General features: G+C 55.2%; 1 protein-coding gene across 8 annotated transcripts in view; it reads right to left on the bottom strand.

Annotated features, from left to right (window-relative positions):
* The window catches only part of DLG3 (discs large MAGUK scaffold protein 3), a 78,652-nt gene that overhangs the window by 24,908 nt on the left and 32,888 nt on the right, over positions 1–20,856 (bottom strand). For 6 of the 8 annotated variants that reach the window (XM_033072458.2, XM_033072459.2, XM_033072460.2 and 3 more), the window contains 7 exons: positions 14,617–14,670; positions 5,435–5,485; positions 2,279–2,403; positions 1,632–1,801; positions 1,124–1,260; positions 679–823; positions 370–529 (listed from right to left, as the gene is read on the bottom strand). In XM_033072458.2, coding sequence (XP_032928349.1) covers positions 370–529; positions 679–823; positions 1,124–1,260; positions 1,632–1,801; positions 2,279–2,403; positions 5,435–5,485; positions 14,617–14,670 — 842 coding nt within the window. The remainder of the gene's footprint in view (positions 1–369; positions 530–678; positions 824–1,123; positions 1,261–1,631; positions 1,802–2,278; positions 2,404–5,434; positions 5,486–14,616; positions 14,671–20,856) is intronic. The other 2 variants (XM_033072462.2, XM_033072464.2) reach the window with 1 other exon arrangement.

Genomic DNA, 20,856 nt, shown 5'->3' with positions numbered 1-20,856 from the left:
CACCCCTGGCACAGCTCCGCCTGGGGACATCCTGGGAGCCTGTGGCACTGCTGGATGGCACCATAAGGGCAGGGAACACCTTGTATTCCAGGTATTGTAAAACAAGAACGAAGCCGAAATGCAGTTGCGTAAGACTTGTGAAAGAGTAGGAGAGGGAACAGAGAGGGAGCAAATGCAGCAAGCCAGAGACTGACACAGCAGGGCTGGTCTCAGGGGGTGAGCACAGAGCTCATTATGGGGACCTCAAGCGTTGCACCATGCACCTACAAATGGCCTTTTGAGGCTCTGCACTGGCAGTGGGGATGACGTCAAGCCAGCACAGAGGGAATGAGAAGGAGCATGCTGGGGATGCTCATGCCTGGTACTCACCTGGTGAAGTCATCATCTCCGATCATGTGCCGAGGGATCGGCGAGTACCGGGATGGAGTCACCTGGGGAGGGATGGGATAGGCAGGCTTGCTCTCAACACCGCCCAGGTAGCCCAGACTGGAGTTATGGCTTATGTGGTTGTCAGCCAAGGCTGAGAAGGCTGCAGGGGAGGAGAAGGTCATCAGGAGTAGAAATCCATATACAGAGAGGACATGGAGATCAGCCCAGCCCTGCTCCCACCCCAAGACACTCAGGTGCCCCACAGCCCTGTGTGCCTAGGCAGTGGCCAGTGGCCAGCGGTGTACGTACTGCTGGCGTAGTCGGGGGGCGCGTACATGTCGTTGAGGTGGATGTTGCCGGGCTTGGCCACTTTCAGGTACACCATGTCAGAGGTGTTCTTCAGGGCAGCCACTGCCTCCTCGTGCCGCACATCCTGCAGGTTTGTGTTGTTCACCTGCCAGAGGGAAAGGTTGGGTGACACGGCTGAGCAGGAGAGGAGGGAGCAATGCAGCCCTGCAGGAGGGGTTTTCCACAGGGGAGGTGCCAAAGTAGCTCCAGAGGTATGGTCACATTGCCTTGGGTTTGGCCCTCCTGCCTGCAGCCATTAGTGTGCCTGTCCTCCCACAGCAACACCCCAGCAGGAGCCCCAGGGAAGAGGGTGACAGGATGGGAGCTGGGGTTCAGGATCAACACTGCATCATCAACAGTGGAACCTCAGCTTCACCTCACAGCTGGCTGTGGCCATGGGGCTTACCGCAAGCAGCCGGTCCCCGATCTGCAGGCGCCCATCCTTTTGGGCAGCACCTCCTTCGATGATCTTGGTGATGTAGATGCTGTTGTCTCCAGGAATGTGCTGGTTCCCAATTCCCCCTGCAATGCTGAACCCCAGGCCTGAGGGAGGAGTGAGAATGCAGGTGAGGGACAGACAGATAAAGTCCTGGGCTGGCACCACAGCACCTGTACCTTAGTGGGCTTCACACCCTGCCCAAACTCAGCAGGCAATGAGCCACCATGCTGCTGCCTGGGCCAGCCTGGCCACCGTGGGCCCACTGCACTGTGGGTCTGTCCCACCCCGTGTCCCACAGCATTCCATGCTGCTGGGCCACCCTGCAGCATCCCACACTGTGGCAGTGCCACCTTGCATCCCACATGCCCCATAAGGCTGCCCTGCATCTCATGACATCTCACACCAAGGGGTCACCACACACTGTCCTGTGGGGCAGTGGGGCACCCTGGCCAAGCGAGCAGAGTGAGGGGTTCACCTTTGGGGCCCTTCATCAGGTTAACCTCCATGATGGTCTCTGGCGGGGGCTGCCGGCGGCGCACCACGAGCCGCACCACGGGGCCTGCTTCCTTCAGGGCCTCCACAGCTTTGCTGTGCACAACCTCAGAGACGTCCACGTCGTTCACCCGCAGCACACAGTCATTCACCCTGTGGGCACAGCATGACCCTGAGCACCCCTGGGGAACTACCAGCCCATGCCACCCTCCCCTGGTCACCTCTGCCACCCTCCTCCAGCCACACAAGTAAGGATTGCTCAAGCTGGCCAGATCATGCCCTGCTGGGGTGAGAAAGGGGAGAATACCCTTCCAAAGCAGGGGAGAGCGGAGCTGGTCCCTATAGTGCAGCCCTGATGGAGATGGGAGGTGAGAAGGAAGGCTGGATCCCTGGTTTGTAGCAGGATGGATGGGAGCAGGAGCCTGAGACAGGGAGGGGAGGATGGGTGGCTACAGGCAGGAGGCTGGTGGCCAGGGATGGTGGACATCCCTGGCCAGAGGGGATCTTTCTGTGGGGAAGAGATATATGGAGGCCAGGGACCATGTTGGGGAAAGGGGTTAGGCCCAGAGGGTCCATGCAGAGATCCTGGGTGACACCCTGGCTGCTCCCCCAGCCCTGTACTCTACTCACCCTAGACGGCCGTCCATAGCTGCCGCTCCCCCGGGGATGATCTTGGTGATGAAGATACCCGGGTCATCTGGAACGTGGGGGTTGTCGATGCCTCCTGCTATGCTGAAGCCGAGGCCAGAGTTACCCTGCGGGAAATCAAACGCCGCGTCTTTTCCCCATGGGCAACCGCTTGCTGCAAGCCCTCCTTAAATGGTTCCCCCCAACCGTGGGACTGCCTGGGGCGCAGGAGCCCTTACAGCATCTCTCACACCCCGGGGTGCCTGGCTCAGGGGGCAGAGGAATGCTGGCTGGAGGAGAGGCTGGCGTTCCTCAGCTGAGTGGTCGGCGCAGCAGCGTGGAGCACTGAACAGATGGAGTGGGAGAGTGGGAGCCGCCGAGGACCTCCCTCACCACCGCGTCTCCACGGAGAGACTAAGGCAGGCGGGGAGCTGGGGGAAGAGGAGGTGGTCCTTGGCGGAGAAAACCTCCCCTTGCTGGCTGCTCCCCAGGAGGAGACACCGATGCTGCAGCCTGAACAGACCAGCAGGGATTGTGCCAGTCACCAGCATCCCACTCCTGCCCCTCTGCACCCTGGGATGTAGCCCTGGCACAGAGCCAAGCTGGGGACCAGCAGCACTGATGCCAGAATTCACAGTTTGGGTGGAGGTGGCTATCAGGATGGAGTGGGCTCTCCAGTTCTGTCTCCTTTTCCTCACAGACGTGCTTGGAGCATCACTTGAGCTTCTCCTGCCGAATTATGCCTGGGGGGAATGCAGGAACCACAGCTCATCTCCAGGCCACTTCCCCAGCCATCTCAGGATTGAGTGGCTCTGGCCCTGTGCCGCCTCTCCCACTTGCAGGATCCTCATTAGTGACACACTCACAGGCACTCCTTCCTGATCCATGTTTGATGCAAGTGGACAATTCCTGCCTTTTTTGCTCTGCCTTGAAAATCAGATGGCTTCTTGCCTTGTTTCCTCATGTGGAAGAGCTGACACATAGTCACATACTATTGTGCCTGCCTCTCTTGTACATGAGTGGGCTCAGGCCAAGTTCTCCTGTCTGCCCATGGCCCTCGTGCTCAGTGGGAGATGAGGGGGTGCTCTGCTTTTCCATGGGACCTGTAGCTGAGAGGGCCATGCTGGAACTCCCTCTCCCCTGGATAAGTTAGCACCTACAACCAGCTGTGGCTTGCACTTGTCCCCAGCAATTTTGCCCCAGCATCAGCTCCTGCAGCAATGCAGAGCTGGTTTTGTGACACTCATGACACAGCACCAGGAGCCACCAATGCCTGTCACCGCGCTGCGCTCCCGGATGCTCTCTGGCCAGCTGGGATTTGGCTGCCATGTGACACAGAGGCATTCAACGGTAAAAGGTCTGAGGCTGCTCTCTTTCCTCTGTGCTGGGTTCTGATTACCCTGTGCCTAGCTCAAAAAAGCTCCTTACTGTTGCAGAGACCAAGCCTGCCCACAAGCAGGTGAGATTAAAATGATCTCCAGCCATTCCTTGTGCCTGTTTATGGAAGGTCCTTGGTTAGCTAGTAAACCTGGAAATTATCTGGGAGGTGCTAATTTTTATTTTGATAAACCTCAAAAAGGAGTTGAAAGGATTTCTTAGCTGACATCAGGGATGATGCCAGGGTAGCTCCTGCTGTGGACATGTGTGGTAGATAAACACAAAACTATGTCCCTTTGCAGATTGTGTTTCTGCTGTTGTTGCCCCCAAAATGCTGCTGCATTTATGCTTGTCTTTACAACACAGACAAGGATTAATAACAGTCACTGACCAGCGATTTGGGGGTACACTCAGGTCAATTCTGGAAGCCAAACACCCCAGCAAGGGGACAACCTCACCTGCAGGCACCAGGGTGCTTCTCCTGCACTAAGGCAGGATTGTTGGATCCCACCAGGGACCAGGTGAAGGGGAAGGACCTGGGTAAGGTCCATGCTAGCCCAGGCTGCTGAGCAGCAAGATTCCTTCGTGGTTTCTTGATGTTGGAGAATGAATTGCTGCTTGGGGCTTTGAAATGGGGGCATCAATGAGTGCCTCTCTGTGTGGTCCTGCCGGCTCTTCCCCTGTTTCCACTATGGGCTGAGGATGCTCTGAATCCCTGAAGCAAGGCTTTTGCCTGTGACTTGGGCCCGGAGCAAGAAGCACTTAGCCCAAAAAGGAAGGAACCTCTGGGCTGGTTTCGTCAGGCACGCCGGGGAAGCGGTGGGTGAGGCGGCAGCCCCAGATAACCTTCCGTCCACCCACCTCCGTGATGCAGAGCCAAGGGAAGGAGGGAGATGACTAAAGGCAGAGAGGAACAGAATAATGAGCGATGCGTCTTCCCCTGCAATGCCGGCCACGTGGCGAGGCTGAGCCGCCTGGCACGGCAGTGAGGGGGAGGCAAGGTGTGCTGAGGAGAGCCACGGGCAGCCTCCCACCACAGCCATTCCCAGCCAGCAGGGCTGTGCCTGTCTCTCGGAGTAAACCCTAGGCCAGCTTTTCCCACTCCTTCCCCATCCCTCCTCCCCTGCTGCTTCCTGGGCAACAAGAAAGCCCTTCGTGCCCTGTGTGCTGCTGGCTTGCCCCTGGATAAGCCCCACACATGGGGAGAGGTAATTCTAGCCATGGCTGGTGTGGCACATGCCATCACCTCTGTGTTGCCAACAAGGAAAAGGCTTCAGCAGGAACTTCCTCCATTGTGGTTTGTTTTACTAAATAACCTGTTCTTGCAGCTTAGCATCCCAAGGCTGTGTGCCCTAGAGTGATGGGGAGCCTGGTGGCAGGGTGGCTATGGTCCCTGTGCCCAGTTGTGGGGTGCACTCATGTGTGTCTGCACAAGCAGAGCTCCCCACACCCCTGTTTTCTGACAAAGGCAATGACAGAGAGCCTCCCCCCATGTGCTGCACTGATGGGTTTGTGGGGGAGAGGGTGTGAAAGAGGGAGGCAAGGGAGAAGCCCTCCTCCCTCCCTTCTGGAGGGGTGTGCAGGGGGAGAGGAGAGCAGCAAGCCCATCCTGGTGGGAACCAGGCTGGCAAAGCAGGTGCAACACCCGTGAAAGCCTCCAGAGAGAGCGGGGAGCAGAGACCAACCTCTCCCCATGAGCTGTACAGGGACGCGTGGGGGGCAGCTGTGCCGGGGGTGGGCGAGCGGGAGGAGGCTGCTGGTGGGTGAGTAAGGAGTACTTACCCTTTCCAAGACGATCTCTTCATACTTGAACATCCCATCACTGCCATTCATCTGGGGAGAGGGAGACAGCGTGTTACAACTCTCTGCTGGTCCTGGGGGAATTTTTTTTCCTCTCTGATAGCTGAACATGAAGAATCCAACCTAAAAGCTGCACCATCACTGCTGAAAAAACCTTAAATTCAACTGCTTGGGCCTGCCCTGGAATTAAACCATGTGCTGCTTTTCTCTCTGGGCATGAGCCAAAGCCCACTGACTTTAATGCACTTCTGTGCAAAGCCTTTATTCTCCCAGCTCATTTCTCCAGCCATGAAAAGGAACACAACCGAAGGCACAAAAAGAAATAACACCTTTGTTACGCAGCATATAATTAACCTCAGGAATTCACTGCTTGAGGAAAGGAAGAGAGGGGGTCGATCCATTTAAAGGGAAAAAATGTCTGTACATAATAACATAATAAACACTTTTAGCAGCTTATATTTTTTAAATCTTTTCGTAGCATGACTGTATTAACAGGAAATTCAGAATAATTTATTCTACAAAATTAGTTGGGTGCAAAGGAAATTAGTTGGTGTGAGAGAGTGAGGCACAGTAAGAGGTGAAAACATTGTGATGCTCTTATGTACAAAAATGGTGTAGCCTGTCTCAGTGCTGTACACCACACTGATCCCCACACTTAAAAGTCTCCTATACCCCAAGCATCAAAGCAGAGCTCTTGGAAACGTAATGAATAGAAACGAGAAGGGATGCAATTGTAGGCTGTTAAAAAAAAAATCCATTTTCCTTATAATCAACAGTGCATGGGAAAAATGCAGCAGTTTCACTCCAGATTATAAGGATCAGGCCAGAAACAGCTGCCAAGGTCTAAAATTTAGCAAGATTTGCAATGCAATTGGCTACTGAAACATCCAACACTTAACAGCAATGGTTTCAAAGAAAACTGAGTAGGAAGGGAACCCAAAGAGTCATGGAATCCAACTCCTAGCCCTGCACAGTCCTCCAACAATTCCACCATGTGTTGTCCAAACCTTCCTTGAGTTCTGGCAGCCTTGGGTCTAATGTCCAACCTAAACCTTCCTTGGCACAACTTTATGCTCTTCCCTCGGGTCCTGTCCTTGTCACCACAGAGAAAAGGTCAGTGTCTGCTCCTCTGATCCCCCTCACAAGGAAGTTGCAGACTGTGGTGAGGTCTGTCCTCAGTCTCCTCTTCTCCAGGCTGAATAAGCCAAGTCACCTCACCCTTTGCTCATATGGTCTCTAGATCCTTCACTACCTTTGTAGCCACTTTTGGACACTCTCTAACAGCTTTATATCATTTTATTGTGGCCCCAGGACTCGAGGTGAGGCTGGGAGCAGAGCTGGACAATCCCTCCCTTGCCCATCAGGTGATGCTGTCCCTGCTGACCCCAGGCCAAGGTTGGCCTTTTTGGCTACCAGGGCGCACTGTTGACTCAAATGTATTTCAGAGGGGACTGAACTCTACCTCATAATTTGAGTAATTCTGGGAAACAAGGAATGGGACGTGGGTAGTTCTGTATGGCAAGGCAGAGGCAGTGGAATCCTGGACTCAGCAGGCAAACATCCCTGACTGTGCAGTCCTGCCTCTGCCTGTGGCCTCTGGACAAGGTGCAGGGTTCCTCATCTGGATTTTCCATCCACCATTAACTGATGGCTCATGGATCATATGGAGCCACTTTCTGTATATGCTCTGTATCCCAAACTGGAGCTGATATGCCTTTCTTTGGACACAGCTCAAACAAACAGCTTATGTGGGGCATGGGCACGCTGGCTGTGTCCTGCTTTCCCAGCTCCTTGCTATCTGTCCCTGAAAAGCACAGCCCTGCCATCCTCCACACCCCCACAGTGCTGGGTCATCCCATGGAGGGGACAGCAAGCATCACTGATGCTAAAGTCATCATCTGACACCACAGAAGAAAACCCAGCGAGGCAAGGGTGAGGCTCTATTGATAGGTAGGAAGAGGAAACGAGTTTTTCCAGGTGGCAACCATCGGGGGCCCAGGCAGAGGAGCAGTCCTGCAGGACAGGATCTGGGATAGGGCTGTGCCACCTGTGACACACACACACCCTCATCCCCTGCCCTGGGAGGCCAAAGCAATCCCACACCCTGTACTGTGCTTCAGGGAAGGGCAAAGAGATGGGAATGAGTCTCCAGGGAACTCAGGCTGAGCATGTTGTCCCTTGGATGTGCTCTGTGCCTGCTACCTCTCAGCCACAGGAAGATTTCAGGGGTTGGGACATCCAGATACTCCAATAGTAGGATGTTCAGATCCCCCCAGCACATTGGGAGAGGCTTTGGCCAGCTCTTACAGGAGGCTCTTGCAGCAGAAAAGCACTGGTGTGGTGGGATTAACCCACAGTAGGATCCTTGACAGCCTCAGAGGCTCAGGGACACATGGCCAGTGCCACCCTCTGCCACAGTGCCACCCTCTGCCACAGTGCCGCCCTGTGCTGTGCTCCTGCGGGCAGAGGGGCATTGCTTCCCTTGCCACAGCTTCCCCTCTGGCATGGCCGCCTTTCCCTCCTCTCATCTTCCCGTACTGACTTAAACCTAAATGCGGCCAGCTCAGCACAGCCCGGCTCAGTACAGCCCCGCTCAGCACGGTCCGGCTCGGTACAGCACAGCTCGGCACAGCCCGGCTCAGTACAGCCCCGCTCAGCACGGTCCGGCTCGGTACAGCACAGCTCGGCACAGCCCAGCTCAGTACAGCCCCACTCAGCAGAGCCCAGCTCAGCACAGCTCGCTCAGCACAACCCGGCTCGGCACAGCACAGCTCGGCACAGAACAGCTCAGCATGGCCCCGCTCAGCACGGCCCATCTCGGCACTGTCCAGCTCAGCACGGCACGCTCAGCACAGCCCGGCTCAGCACGGCCCCGCTCAGCACAGCCCCGCTCAGCCCGGCTCAGCACAGCCCGGCTCAGCACAGCCCGGCTCAGCACAGGCACGCTCAGCACAGCCCGGCTCAGCACGTCCCGGCTCAGCACAGCCCCGCTCAGCAGAGCCCAGCTCAGCACAGCCCGGCTCAGCACGGCCCCGCTCAGCACAGCCCCGCTCAGCCCGGCTCAGCACAGCCCGGCTCAGCACAGCCCGGCTCAGCACAGCCCGGCTCAGCACGGCCCGGCCCATCCCCTCTCTGCATTTGGTATCCCGGTGCGTGGGGTGCAGCGTCGCCTCTCCCCGGCTTTCCAGCAACTCAGATTCCTGGCACCCTTTGCTACTACACACATTGTCCTCTGTGCTTTGGCATTCAGCACAGTTGCCACACAGCCAGCCATATGCACACCCACGGCCGCAGAGAACAGCGTACACATCCCTGCAGGATGGGATCTGCAGAAAGCTGACAATCTGTGAGCCGCGGTGAGAGCCAGCACCGGGCCCTGCCGAGGAGCGGCCGTGCCAGGGCTGCGCGACACCCGGGCACACAGAGCCCGGCACACAGAGCCTGTCACACAGAGCCTGTCACACAGAGCCCGGCACAGAGAGCCCGGCACACAGAGCCCGGCACACAGAGCCCGGCACAGAGAGCCCGGCACACAGAGCCCGGCACAGAGAGCCTGTTATACAGAGCCCGTCACACAGAGCCCGTCACACAGAGCCCGGCACACAGAGCCCGGCACACAGAGCCTGTCACACAGAGCCCGGCACACAGAGCCTGTTATACACAGAGCCTGTCACACAGAGCCCGTCACACAGAGCCTGTTATACACAGAGCCTGTCACACAGAGCCCGGCACACAGAGCCCGGCACAGAGAGCCTGTCACACAGAGCCCGGCACACAGAGCCTGTCACACAGAGCCCAGCACACAGAGCCCGGCACAGAGAGCCCGGCACACAGAGCCCGTCACACAGAGCCCGGCACACAGAGCCCGGCACACAGAGCCCGGCACACAGAGCCTGTCACACAGAGCCTGTCACACAGAGCCCGTCACACAGAGCCCGGCACACAGAGCCCGGCACACAGAGCCTGTCACACAGAGCCCGGCACACAGAGCCCGGCACACAGAGCCTGTCATACAGAGCCTGTTATACAGAGCCCGTCACACAGAGCCCGGCACACAGAGCCCGGCACACAGAGCCCGGCACACAGAGCCTGTCACACAGAGCCTGTCACACAGAGCCCGTCACACAGAGCCCGGCACACAGAGCCCGGCACACAGAGCCTGTCACACAGAGCCCGGCACACAGAGCCCGGCACACAGAGCCTGTCATACAGAGCCTGTTATACAGAGCCCGGCACACAGAGCCTGTCACACAGAGCCTGTCACACAGAGCCTGTCACACAGAGCCCGGCACACAGAGCCCGGCACACAGAGCCCGTCACACAGAGCCTGTCACACAGAGCCCGGCACACAGAGCCCGGCACACAGAGCCCGGCACACAGAGCCTGTCACACAGAGCCCGGCACACCCCCCAGGTGAGCTGGGACAGCCCCACTCCCCAAACCCCGGGCTGCCAGCGCTGAGCAGTGTTCTGCACTGCTCCCGGAAAACCAGCGCTGTAGGTGCTTGCTTGGTGCTTGGTGCAGAGTCTGCACTGGCTGGGCAGGCTGGGGTCAGCCAGGCCTGACCATGAAGTTTTAGCTCTGATTATGTTTTCGAAATTCACGCAATGGATCGCCAGTTAATTGTATAAGGAAGCCAAATTAAGAACTTAATATATACCACGTAACCAAGGGAACAAGCCAACAAAACGAATGTTCCAGTGTTGGAAAATCAAATACCAGTCACTCACTGACAGCAAAAACCTCCCCATGATACCAGCCAGAGCTGCCAGGACCTGGCTCTGCCGCAGGTTGTTCTCCCTGTGCTTCGCCAGTGCCCTGTGCTCCTCCCCAGCTCCTGTTTTGTGGCCATCTCTGGTGTTAAGATGCCTGGCTCCATCACCGGCAGGGTGGGACAGCACACCACATCCTGCTTTCCTTTCTTCGTGTAACACCTGCAGAGCTGACAGGAGTGCCAGGGGCTAATTAGCTGTTCCCAGCATATCTTGGTTTCTCGTGGAAGAGTATGGGTACTTTTTCCAGGCCCTTCCCATGCAACAAGCCCACCTGAGGACTCAGGAAGAGGTGCCTTTTCTGGCCCTCTCCTCTTCAGAGCAGGAGGGAAACAGTTACCGATGACGGCATTGAGCTCATCAACAGAAGGCTGCAGAGTTAACACTCATTTGATAAACAGAAGAGCACGCACCTTCCAGAGCTACTGCAAGCTGTCTGCAGGATCTGCTGTCCAACACCGCAACAGCCCACGTGGAACACCCCTTGGAATTTGCTACAGTAAGGATTTGAGGTGGGTTTTTTGGGGTAAGAGGTGGGTTGGCTGTTTTCTGTGGTTTTGCTTGTTTGCTTGTTTTTTAAATAAAAAAGAAGACCAGATTTAGAAGACAAAGATCAGGTTCCTCAAATGCAACCCAATTAGCCAACCAGGCTGCAAGAAGAAATGACCTTCAGAAAGCCTAACACCACTCACAGTCCCTTTTGGAGCAGGATCCTGCCCATATCCTGTGCTCAGGATGCGATGAGGATGAGCACTGAGACCTGCTGGTGGAGCAGCCATTTATGGAGGTAATGGAGAGGGTCTGAAGACTGGAGAGCCAGCCCTCGGTTGTGCCAGCCAGCCCTGGGTGTAGAGGGCACGTGGCAATGCCCCACACCTGGCCCAGCACAGGGAATGGGGAGCAGCCCCGTGCCAGGGCAGCGGGTGCAATGGGCACCTCCCTGCTGGCACACACAGTGCTGGCACAGGAGAGCTCCCTGCCTGCACATGGCAGGGGGCCCAGGGAAAATAGGGCAAGAGTTCCCTCCCTTCACCTCCGCGTGTCCGTGTGTCCTGCCGCAGCCCTGAGACCTACTGACTCGCTTCCAGCTTCCCCTGGCCTCAACCCCCTGGTGTGCAGTGCCCACGGTGCTGGCCTTGTGCACAGAATGAACAAATGCCCTGTTTCTGGTCAGCCTTCAGCCAGGGGGCCATGGGGACCAGCCTGCTGAGCCTGGGCAGAGTGAAGGGGTTTGCAGCCTGACGGTCCAGCAGCAGCTGGGAGGACGCTACAGCCACGCTGCCTGCAGGAACTGGCACTGGGTGTGCCCCAGCCAGCAGCTGGCAAAGTGTGAGGGACTCAGTGCTGAGATCACGCCTGGAAAGCACGTGTCTTCCTCACACCTGGCTTTTAAGCGACTGAAGAGGTGATTGCACCTCACTACTTGGCAATGAGGCACCAAATCAGGCTCCAAGGACCCAAACTCTAAAACCTTCAACTCCTCAAGGACTTTGGAGTGATTTTCCTTGGTCGTTTTGGGACTGCCTGGCAGCAAGAAGTTGTTTTAGCTTCAGGGAGACAGCTCTGAAATGCGGAGACCTCATCTGCCATGGAAACTCTGTTTCCAATTCTCCTTCTCCCCATTATGGTCACGCTGAGCAAAATACACCAAGATGTGGAACTGTGAGCAAGGACCTGGAGCTGGCATGAGTGATACCCTCCATCACTCTCCTTACCCTTCAATGGATGATTTTAGTACTGCAGGCATTTTATCATGAGTTATTTGAGTTTTTACACCCTGGGGGTGCTGGGCTCTGCTCAAGCCACACACTGAGCCCCAGCCATCCCAGTGCTGCAGCTCCCACCTTACAGTGCTGCTGGTGCTACAAGCTCCTGGGGATGGAAGTGGGTGGATGGGGACATTGAAATGCAGAACAGACTTCTTGATAAAAAGTCGGGCCAAATCCAGCCCAGCAGCCAGTCCAATGCAATCAATGGAGCTAGAACAGGAAGGAACTAGACTACATCCATCTGTTTATCATTAAGGAAAGCACTGAATAGTTAAGTAATTAAAGACTGGAAGATGTGACTTTAACCCTTCCAAATACACACTGTACCAACAGGTTTCAGATTTTGGGTTTGCAAAAAAATCCCACGCTTCCAGATTTGGCATTTTGGTGTTTGCAGTAAGCTCCTGGTGTGGCTCCTTTGCTGACCTGGGAAACTGCCGAGGTTTTGGGGAGTTCTTTCCTCTGAAGCCTGAGGAATCCAGCACCTCAGAGAAGGAAAAGATGGAGCAAGGCCTGTTTCCTGGTGAAACATGAAGTAGAAGGCTAGAGGGTTTCCAGACTGGATGCTGAGAGGACTCAAACTGAGATGTCTCCCCTGCTCTGGATGTGGACTGCTCCAGGCACCCCAGTGGTGACACACACAGCAGATCACAGCTACGATGTTTTGACCCCTGCAGCACAGTTGCTCCCACCATGTTCTGCTGAGTTTGGATGGATGGATCAGTGACTGTCACACCCAGCATGATGCTGGCATAGGTCTGGGGTGCAGAGCACCCTGAAACCCAGCCAAAGTTCAGATATGGAGGTGGAGGGGGGGATGTGAAGTTAATGAGCTGGAGTAGAGGAAGGCAGCTGGGAGGGCAGGAAAGCAGAGTGCACTGCAGTGGAAGGAGTGGTTAGCTGCCCTGTATGAGGGCTCCCAGCCTCAGCAGGGCTCAGGAGCCTGTCCAGGGTGACAGAGCCTGTCCTTGGCCCCTGGGCTCACCTCTCATTGCCCTTGGGCACACAGGCAGGGAGGAGGGATGGGCCTGGATGGACTATGGCAAAGGATGCAATGCTGGTGCCTGCAATGATGAGCGGGCAGTATTCCTCCAAAGATGTGACATTTTGTACTGAGGGAGAGTACAAAATGGATGTGAAAACAGACTTTCCATCCTGGAATACCTCCCTGCCCTGCCCCGCTCACAGCACACTTCTGCCTTGCTCTGGTCCAGCATGATGGTGGTCCTTTCCCTCCAGGAGACATTGCCCTTTTCCCAGTTCCCTGCAGAACAGCAGGAGAGTGCAGACAGGGAGCTGCAACATGGCACTGCCCTGCAGCCAGGATGCCCAGCACAGTGAGAGAACCTCCAACCCACAATCCCCCTGCCATGCCACAGGATGCCCAGCACAGTGAGAGAACCTCCAACCCACAATCCCCCTGCCATGCCATCTGTTTGGGGAAGGTAAACTTTGGGGACAGCAGCTCTTCTCTGCCACATTCATACAAGGCTGCTGCACCCAGGGCCACCATGCTGAGGGATAAACCATTGCCTTCCTCCCCAGCATTAGGTGGCTTTAATTCAGGCTTAATTAAACCATACAGCCAGGGTTAGAAATGTCTCAACCAGGCTTTCCTTCTTTTCTGTAGCTCTTCTCAACCAGTCCAGTACAGCTCTGATGTGCACTGACCTCCCCACAGACTGTGGGCTGAGATCTGTAGTTTTGTACAGGGGAAATTCAACCCCCAGAAGTCACCTGTGGCCCACTACCCTGACTCCAAAGATGAACTCACCCCAGCTCTGAGTCCTGGTGCTGCTTCACTGCTGTGGAAAGCAGCTGAAGTTTGATGAATCAGAAGCAAACCTGATGCGAAGCACCCACCCCTGGCAAGCTGCTAACTGATCTCCTTTGGGCAAAAACCAGAAGCACCCAACAAGCATGGAGCCAGTGCTGCTGACCAGAAACCCATGCTGGCCATCTTCCTCCTTTCATCCCCCCAGCAGGAATGAGTTACAAATGTTCTGGGGACAGATGCAGCAGGATGCAAACCCTGTCTGCAACAAACTGAGGAGGATTATCTTATACTATGCCAGGAGTGCCAAAAGCACTGTGACTGCAAACACACAAGTACTGCTCAGCTGCTGGCAGCCTTCAGTGGGAGAGGAGCAGCATCTGATGGGCCCTGCTGCCCTGAGAACTGGTGAGTGAGATGCCAGGAAGCACCCAGAGAGCCCTGTCCCCCTCCTGAGCTGCCTAAAGAGGCTGAGGCAGTGCAGGAAGGTAAAGGATGCCCCAGCAGAGCCTCTCAACCCCCCTGCATAGGAGGCAGAGGAAATGGCTGTATGATTAACCCTGAACACTACCAGTCTGGATCCCCAGCTCCTCTGCTGAGGCTTTTTGCCTTGTTTCTCCCTGGGCTGGCGACCCCAGCATCACCTGCTGCTGACCTTGGTTCTGTGCAGCGTCACCCAGCCCCAGAAAGGTTTAGGGGTGGGATGAGCTGTGGGGACATGGTGTGGGTATCACGATCTTCTGCTGCCTTACCAGGGCCTCCTTGAGCTGGAAAAGTCTTCCCTGCATTGCTGAGCAGGGAAAATGCAGCACTTGATCAAAGGAAGCAAAACGAAACCGGGAGACTTACAGAGAGCCCTTGTTCCAGCGAGTCTGTATTCACGATAATGGGAGCGGGGTTGGCCTGTGAGGAGACAAAAGTGGGATGTCACCACCTGAGCGATGAAGCCAGCCCTTCACGGTGCACCTCTGCCCTGGCCATGCCATCACAGACCCTCCAGGCCAGGCAGCAGAGACATTCAGGAAGGGCTCTCTGTCCCTCCTCCTGGGCTCTGTTTGTCCCTCCTGTCCAACAGCCCTGGGACAGGAGCAGGGCCACAGCATGGCTCTGGGCATGAGTCCCATCCTCAGACCTGGTGTGTCCCAAACACCCCGTGGCCTTGGCTGCTGGGAAGGACATAGGGAAGATTGGAAATTCTCTCAGGCTTGCGTCAGACTCCTACCAGCACCAAAATTTACGTGAAATTAGCACTAGTGAGGGGTTAGGAGATATGAGGAGTAAGGAAAGAAACCTTTCTGAGGGAGGAATTTACTGCACCACACCAGGCCTTCAAGCACCTTCCAACAGCTGCTGTTCCTTCTAAGCACAGGGCCACCATGCCCTGGGAGAGGTGAAAGCATTTGGTCCCTTATCCTCATTTCTCCTGGGGCAAACCCTCTGCTTGGCAGCCTTGGCTCATCCTCCCCAGCAGAACATGCACCCTCCTGTCCTGCAGGGCTCCCCGTGAACCTGTCCCTGCTCCTGGGCTGCCCTGTGCCCCTCGGCTCGCTGCACATCGCAGGACAGGCAGCTCTGGAGGGCAGGGAGGCAGGGAAGGAGGAAGGAGGGAGGGTCTCCCAGGAGAAGAGGATGGGCGAAGATCCAGGGCCGGAGGGGCGGGTGAGGGGACAGGATGGGTTGGGATGAGACGGCTGGAGATTAGGGGGGGACGGGAAAAGGGAAGGGAAGGGAAGGGAAGGGAAGGGAAGGGAAGGGAAGGGAAGGGAAGGGAAGGGAAGGGAAGGGAAGGGAAGGGAAGGGAAGGGAAGGGAAGGGAAGGGAAGGGAAGGGAAGGGAAGGGAAGGGAAGGGAAGGGAAGGGAAGGGAAGGGAAGGGAAGGGAAAGGAAGGGAAGGGAAGGGAAGGGAAGGGAAGGGAAGGGAAGGGAAGGGAAGGGAAGGGAAGGGAAGGGAAGGGAAGGGAAGGGAAGGGAAGGGAAGGGAAGGGAAGGGAAGGGAAGGGAAGGGAAGGGAAGGGAAGGGAAGGGAAGGGAAGGGAAGGGGCGGTGGGAAGAACCGGCGTGGGACGGCCGGCGATCAGGAACGGGGACGGCCGGAGGGATGGGACGGGAGGCCGGAGGAGGAGGAGGAGGGCCGTGGGTCGGGGTGCGGGGCCGGTGGAGGAGCGGCCGGAGCCGGGGTCCCGGAGCCGCTCCCCGCTCCCCGCCCGCTCCCGGAGCTGTCCAGCGCCAACGATGCTGAAGGCGCGGGGCTCCGCGGAGGGGGCGTGAGCGAGGGGCGGCCGAAAGCCAGAGGCAAAATCTCAAGGCTGACGTTTCTCGCCGGCACACAACGGAGTAGTGCAAAGCCTGGAATGTCAGCGGTGAGTTGGAACTCGCTTCATCATTCCAAGGCTCGTGAGGAGAGCAGCAGCCGGAGTGAGACACGCCAAGGGATGAGAAGTACCGGGGGGAGGTGAAAGGAACCGTCTGCCTTAGGGCATCACGAACATCAGAGTCAGCAACCAGCGAGTCAAGGTGTGGGCAAATGAAGCAATTACCAGGGACCACTGCCTGTCCAATAACAGGGGTGTTGGACCACACAGCCCGTGATATTTTCACAGGAACCACTCACCTCCTTATCGCTCTTATCTGGGCTTACTCGTCTCTGACTGAGACCAGCCTCCCCCAAAACCCAGCACAGCAGTCCCCACCATGTCCTGTTTTAGTTGACCCTATTTCTAGATTATTCACTCTCCTCAATTAGTGGATGAGAGAGTTAAGGGCAAACCAGGTTTAAATCCTGCCCTGGAAGGTTCTGCTCTCATATGGATGGAGCAGGAGGTAGTTAATTTGATTTATTCAGATGCTTTCTGATCTTTCCTGCAGCTGTAACTATTGGTTACAAAACCATAGTTTTTATGGCAATTAATTCTCTAACTCAGGCAAATATGACCACTTCCGAGCACTCCTGCCAAACCCCTCCCCCACAAAAAAGAGAATCACAATTTTCAAGTCCTGTGTCTTGGGATCTCCAAGGCCCAGAAGCAATGTTAAACAGGGAATATCCCCTCTCTGGCAGTCTACACAGTCCTTGTATTTAATCCAGATAATTTGAGAGATAGAATATATTAAACCTGGCAGTGGCTTTTATTAGTCCCCAGTGCAATTCTAGGAAGGGATTCCACATTTCAAGGCAAAAAAGAAGCACTTCTACTGCCAGCAATTAACAACCGGTAACACATCAAGGTTTGAACATCCAGAGGCCAGCTCTTATTAGATGAGTTTCCAGGAAGGATGCAGAAGAGGCAGCCTAAGTGAATGTAGCCCATCACGTGCCCCATGATTTATAAAAAGAATTCAACTCCACAAATGATGCTTTGGATCCCTCCCAGGGAGAAGTGCTCTATATAATAATGTTGTAGAGGCTTTTGCAGGTCCAGCCTGAGTCCTCCACTGAGCCCCACTGCACTCTTTGTTGAATTAATAATAGCCCAAAAATCACACATCACATTGCCTCGCTCACACAGTGGTGAGCCCTAAGGACATATTTTGTTTAGCCTGTTCCCTGTGCACTGAGCATCCTTCGCAGCCATTCCACACTAGTGATTTTTTACATCTCAAAATACTGCTAGGAGCACAATTTCCCACTCAGGCTCCAGATGGGACCCAGGAGATACCGAATGTGAGTTGCTGCTCTAAAACAAAGTCACACATGGTTAGGAGGAACTCAGACCAGGAAATTCCCACTTGCTTCCTGTGGCCAGCTATTCCATCTACTGCAAGAAAAGTGTTTGGGCATTAGTTCTGACTTCCACTTGCAAATATTTCAATATTTGCACTTTGCCTGTCGTACTGAAGAGATAGATAAGACCTAAGACTCAGAAATAAGCAGAGGACCTGAAAAAAAAAAGCTTTTGCCTCCTTCCACCAGTCAGGCAGAGGTACCAAGCAGCTCTGCTAGCCAAGAGAGGAAAGAGAGTGTCATAATTTTTTGCTGGGCAGCAGGAACATGCTGGTGAATTAACCATGCTCTCAATTCTATAGGGAATGGTAAGTAATTTATGCCCTAAGGAGCAGGAGTTTGCTGCATGCAGGGAGCAGAGGGAACAGGGCTTTGCATTCAGATCACATTCAATGGGGGCTGTCAGATCTCTTCCATCTAAACCCCTTCATCACAATATTATTTACCAAGCCCTGTTTGTGCTTGAGGGTGTTTACAAATGGAAAGGGAAGTGGTCCAAGTCCTACAGTGTTCACTCCATGGCAGCAGTATCACCAAAGTCCAGTGGAGCTGGAGATGCCCTGAACTCTCTCCATCAGGCAGAGGAGCTTGGTCTCAGGGGATGGAGGCTGCAGGGACTCAAGGAGGACCTTGGGGAGTGAGGAGGGCACTGCACAGATGCAGAGAGATTGATCTGGGCACAGAGCCAGAGAGGCAGAGGACAGCTGTTCAGAAAATCTGGGCAGCAACAGGAGTCAAAGGGAACCATGGTGAAGGTGGATGAAGTTTGAAGGTCAGGATGCAAGAGCTCTCTGGTCCCATGGGGGCTGAGAGGAGCAGAGCCTTGCATCCCCTGAGCTCTGCACAACAGTCCTGGTGGCAGCCACAGCCCAGGTGCTGATGGAGGCAGCAGCAGTGGGCCCCAGGCAGCACCCAGAGAGGGACTGGCTCCCTGTGGAGACCTTGGGAGAGCATCATGCCTGTTTGGGGCAGCTTCTCCTGTGGTTCAAGACAGAAGGGATGTCTCCTCCTGGAGCAATACCACTGCAGCACGTGCAGGGAGCAGCCAGGCAGGCCAGCAGTGCTAGGAAAACATCTCAGGCACGGGATGAGGCCTTTCCAAAACACCCTTAGATATCCCCTCTAGGTAGTGATCTGAGGGACTGCTGACATTTGGGGCTTTGGTAATCCCAGGTGACTGTATTAGTGTCACTGGGCTGCCATGGCTCACCTCACCTCAGTTTCTACTGTTGTTGTCTGCTGGCACAAAGGTAGGAATTGCAAAACACGATGATTTTCCAAAACTTCCAAGCAAAAGAAAAGCTACAATTACATGCAAATGGAGGAGTTCACTAGCCTCCTGCTGAGGACTGGGTCCTGCCCTGTGGCATTTTCCCAAGGACTGCTCTCAGGGCTGGCACACAGGACCTGGGCAGGGAGACTCTGAACTGAAAGTTCAAGATAATGTCTCCAGAACTGAGATCCCAAAGCTTTGCCATAGCTTCACATCCTCCACAGAACCAGCATGGTGGCCAGCCCACAGAGGTCAGGACATACCTCCTGGAGGTAAAATACATGTGCTACAGATGTCCCAGGAAAAGGGCAACATATATCACATACAAACACATTTCCACCTTAACCAGCAACAGGAATAACAGCAGCCTCCAGAGATGGCAAATACCAGGCCTAACACACAGAGCTGCTCTCTGCAGGGGTGTGGTGTGTCCTGTGTGCCTTGCAAGAAGGAATGTGCAGGACAGAGTGACTACTTGAGACACTGGGTTAATGCATGAGAAGCAAAGTACTAATTTAACTCCTTTATTTCCCCAGACTGGATCAGAGTGAAAATTCAATTTGGCTTTTAATATCCTTTGTTTCATATCATCTGAGGTATAATAGTAGCACTCAGAAGGAAATGGCTCTGGAGATAAGTGAAATTCAGTCTTTACATCTCTTTAAAAGCTCTCAGGGGCAGAGGTCACAAGTGGGGAAATGCCCAACAGAATTATCTAATCAGGGCTGACACTGAGCTGCTTGTAGTCCAGCTCCATCTGCTTTGATTTTTTTTTGAAGGGTGTTAAACCATGGAGAAAGCTGTGCATTTACAGCTCTGAGAGCAGCTGCTCTGTCGCAGGACCCCACTGTGTCGAGCTCTGGCTGTGAATAAGCAGGTACTGGCTCAGGGATGCCGAGGGTGCTGCGATGCTGCCGCGGCAGCGGGGTCAGCCGCAGGATGCCCAGACACCAACAGGCTGCTGCTGCTGTGGGGAGCGGGTTTGCACCAAGCTGATGAATTAATTTCACAGGAACAAGCTCAGGTCCTGCTGCACAGCACACACGGAGAGCCCGTGCTCACCGCCACTCACCCTGATGAGCGCTGACACGCTCATCTGCTTTGAGCCAGGCTTGCCTGCCCTGTGCCCAGATGCTGCTTTTCCCAATGTTGGGCCACTTCCTGCACAACCCAAAGCCCAACACGGAGCTGCCACTGCACCTGAGAGGACAAAGCTCCTCCACAGCAACCTGGAGGTACCTCTGAGGTCGAGGCCAGACAGAAACCCACTCCTGAGGCTCCCTGAGGCAAGGAGTGGATGAGTCTGAGCTCTGCCCCTGAGAGAGCAGGAGAGCAGGTGTGTAGAGCAGAGGTGCTGGCATCTTCCCTCCAGGTTGCTCCTGCCCCCCATACACCCCCTTGGTTTTCACCTGGCTGTGCCAAGGGAAGCCACCTCACAGCCCTTGCGTTAGGAAGCAATGCATGGCATATCCCTTCCCAGACTGAGCCCTTGAGATGTAGGGTTTTCTGACAGCTCAAGACCAAATCCATGCTTTGACCTAACCCTTCCACTCTTGAGGGGAGAGGTACCACACTTGCTGCCAGGGCTGGTCCCATCCTCACAGATCTCTGTGGTCATCTCTCTTTGCCTTCCTGGGTTTTACATGGTGGCCAGAGCTGAAGTTGCTTGGGAGCATCAACAGAGCTGGAGACCTCTGAGGGAGAGTTGATCCTTCTGGGTTCCCACAGGCTGGGAGAGGGAAAGGGAGAGAATGAAAACAGGATGGAAACTTTTGGAGGCTGAAGAAGTTCTTGGACAGAGATTAATCATCCTTCCTTTTAACTGGGCTGGATAAAGTAACTCTCTGCACTTCCTCTCACCTCCTGCAAGAGCAACCTGTTGGCTGACATGGTTTGGGCAGGAGGAGGACATGACCCAACAGCGTGCCTGCATGAAGGGGAGTGACAGGCTGAGCCTGGCCCGTTTCCTCCTGCACAGCTCAAAATGTGGCATCAGTGATGTAGGGAACGATGCTGGGGCTGACTATGGAGCTTGCAGGTGCCTGCACCCACTGCATCAGCCCATCCAGCCAGGTGCCAGCTGCTGCCTGTGTCC

This window comes from Catharus ustulatus, chromosome 14 (genome assembly GCF_009819885.2).
Source record: "Catharus ustulatus isolate bCatUst1 chromosome 14, bCatUst1.pri.v2, whole genome shotgun sequence".
NCBI lineage: Eukaryota > Metazoa > Chordata > Aves > Passeriformes > Turdidae > Catharus > Catharus ustulatus.
Note: the sequence above shows the minus strand (reverse complement) of the source record. Positions and strands in the feature narration are given on the sequence as shown.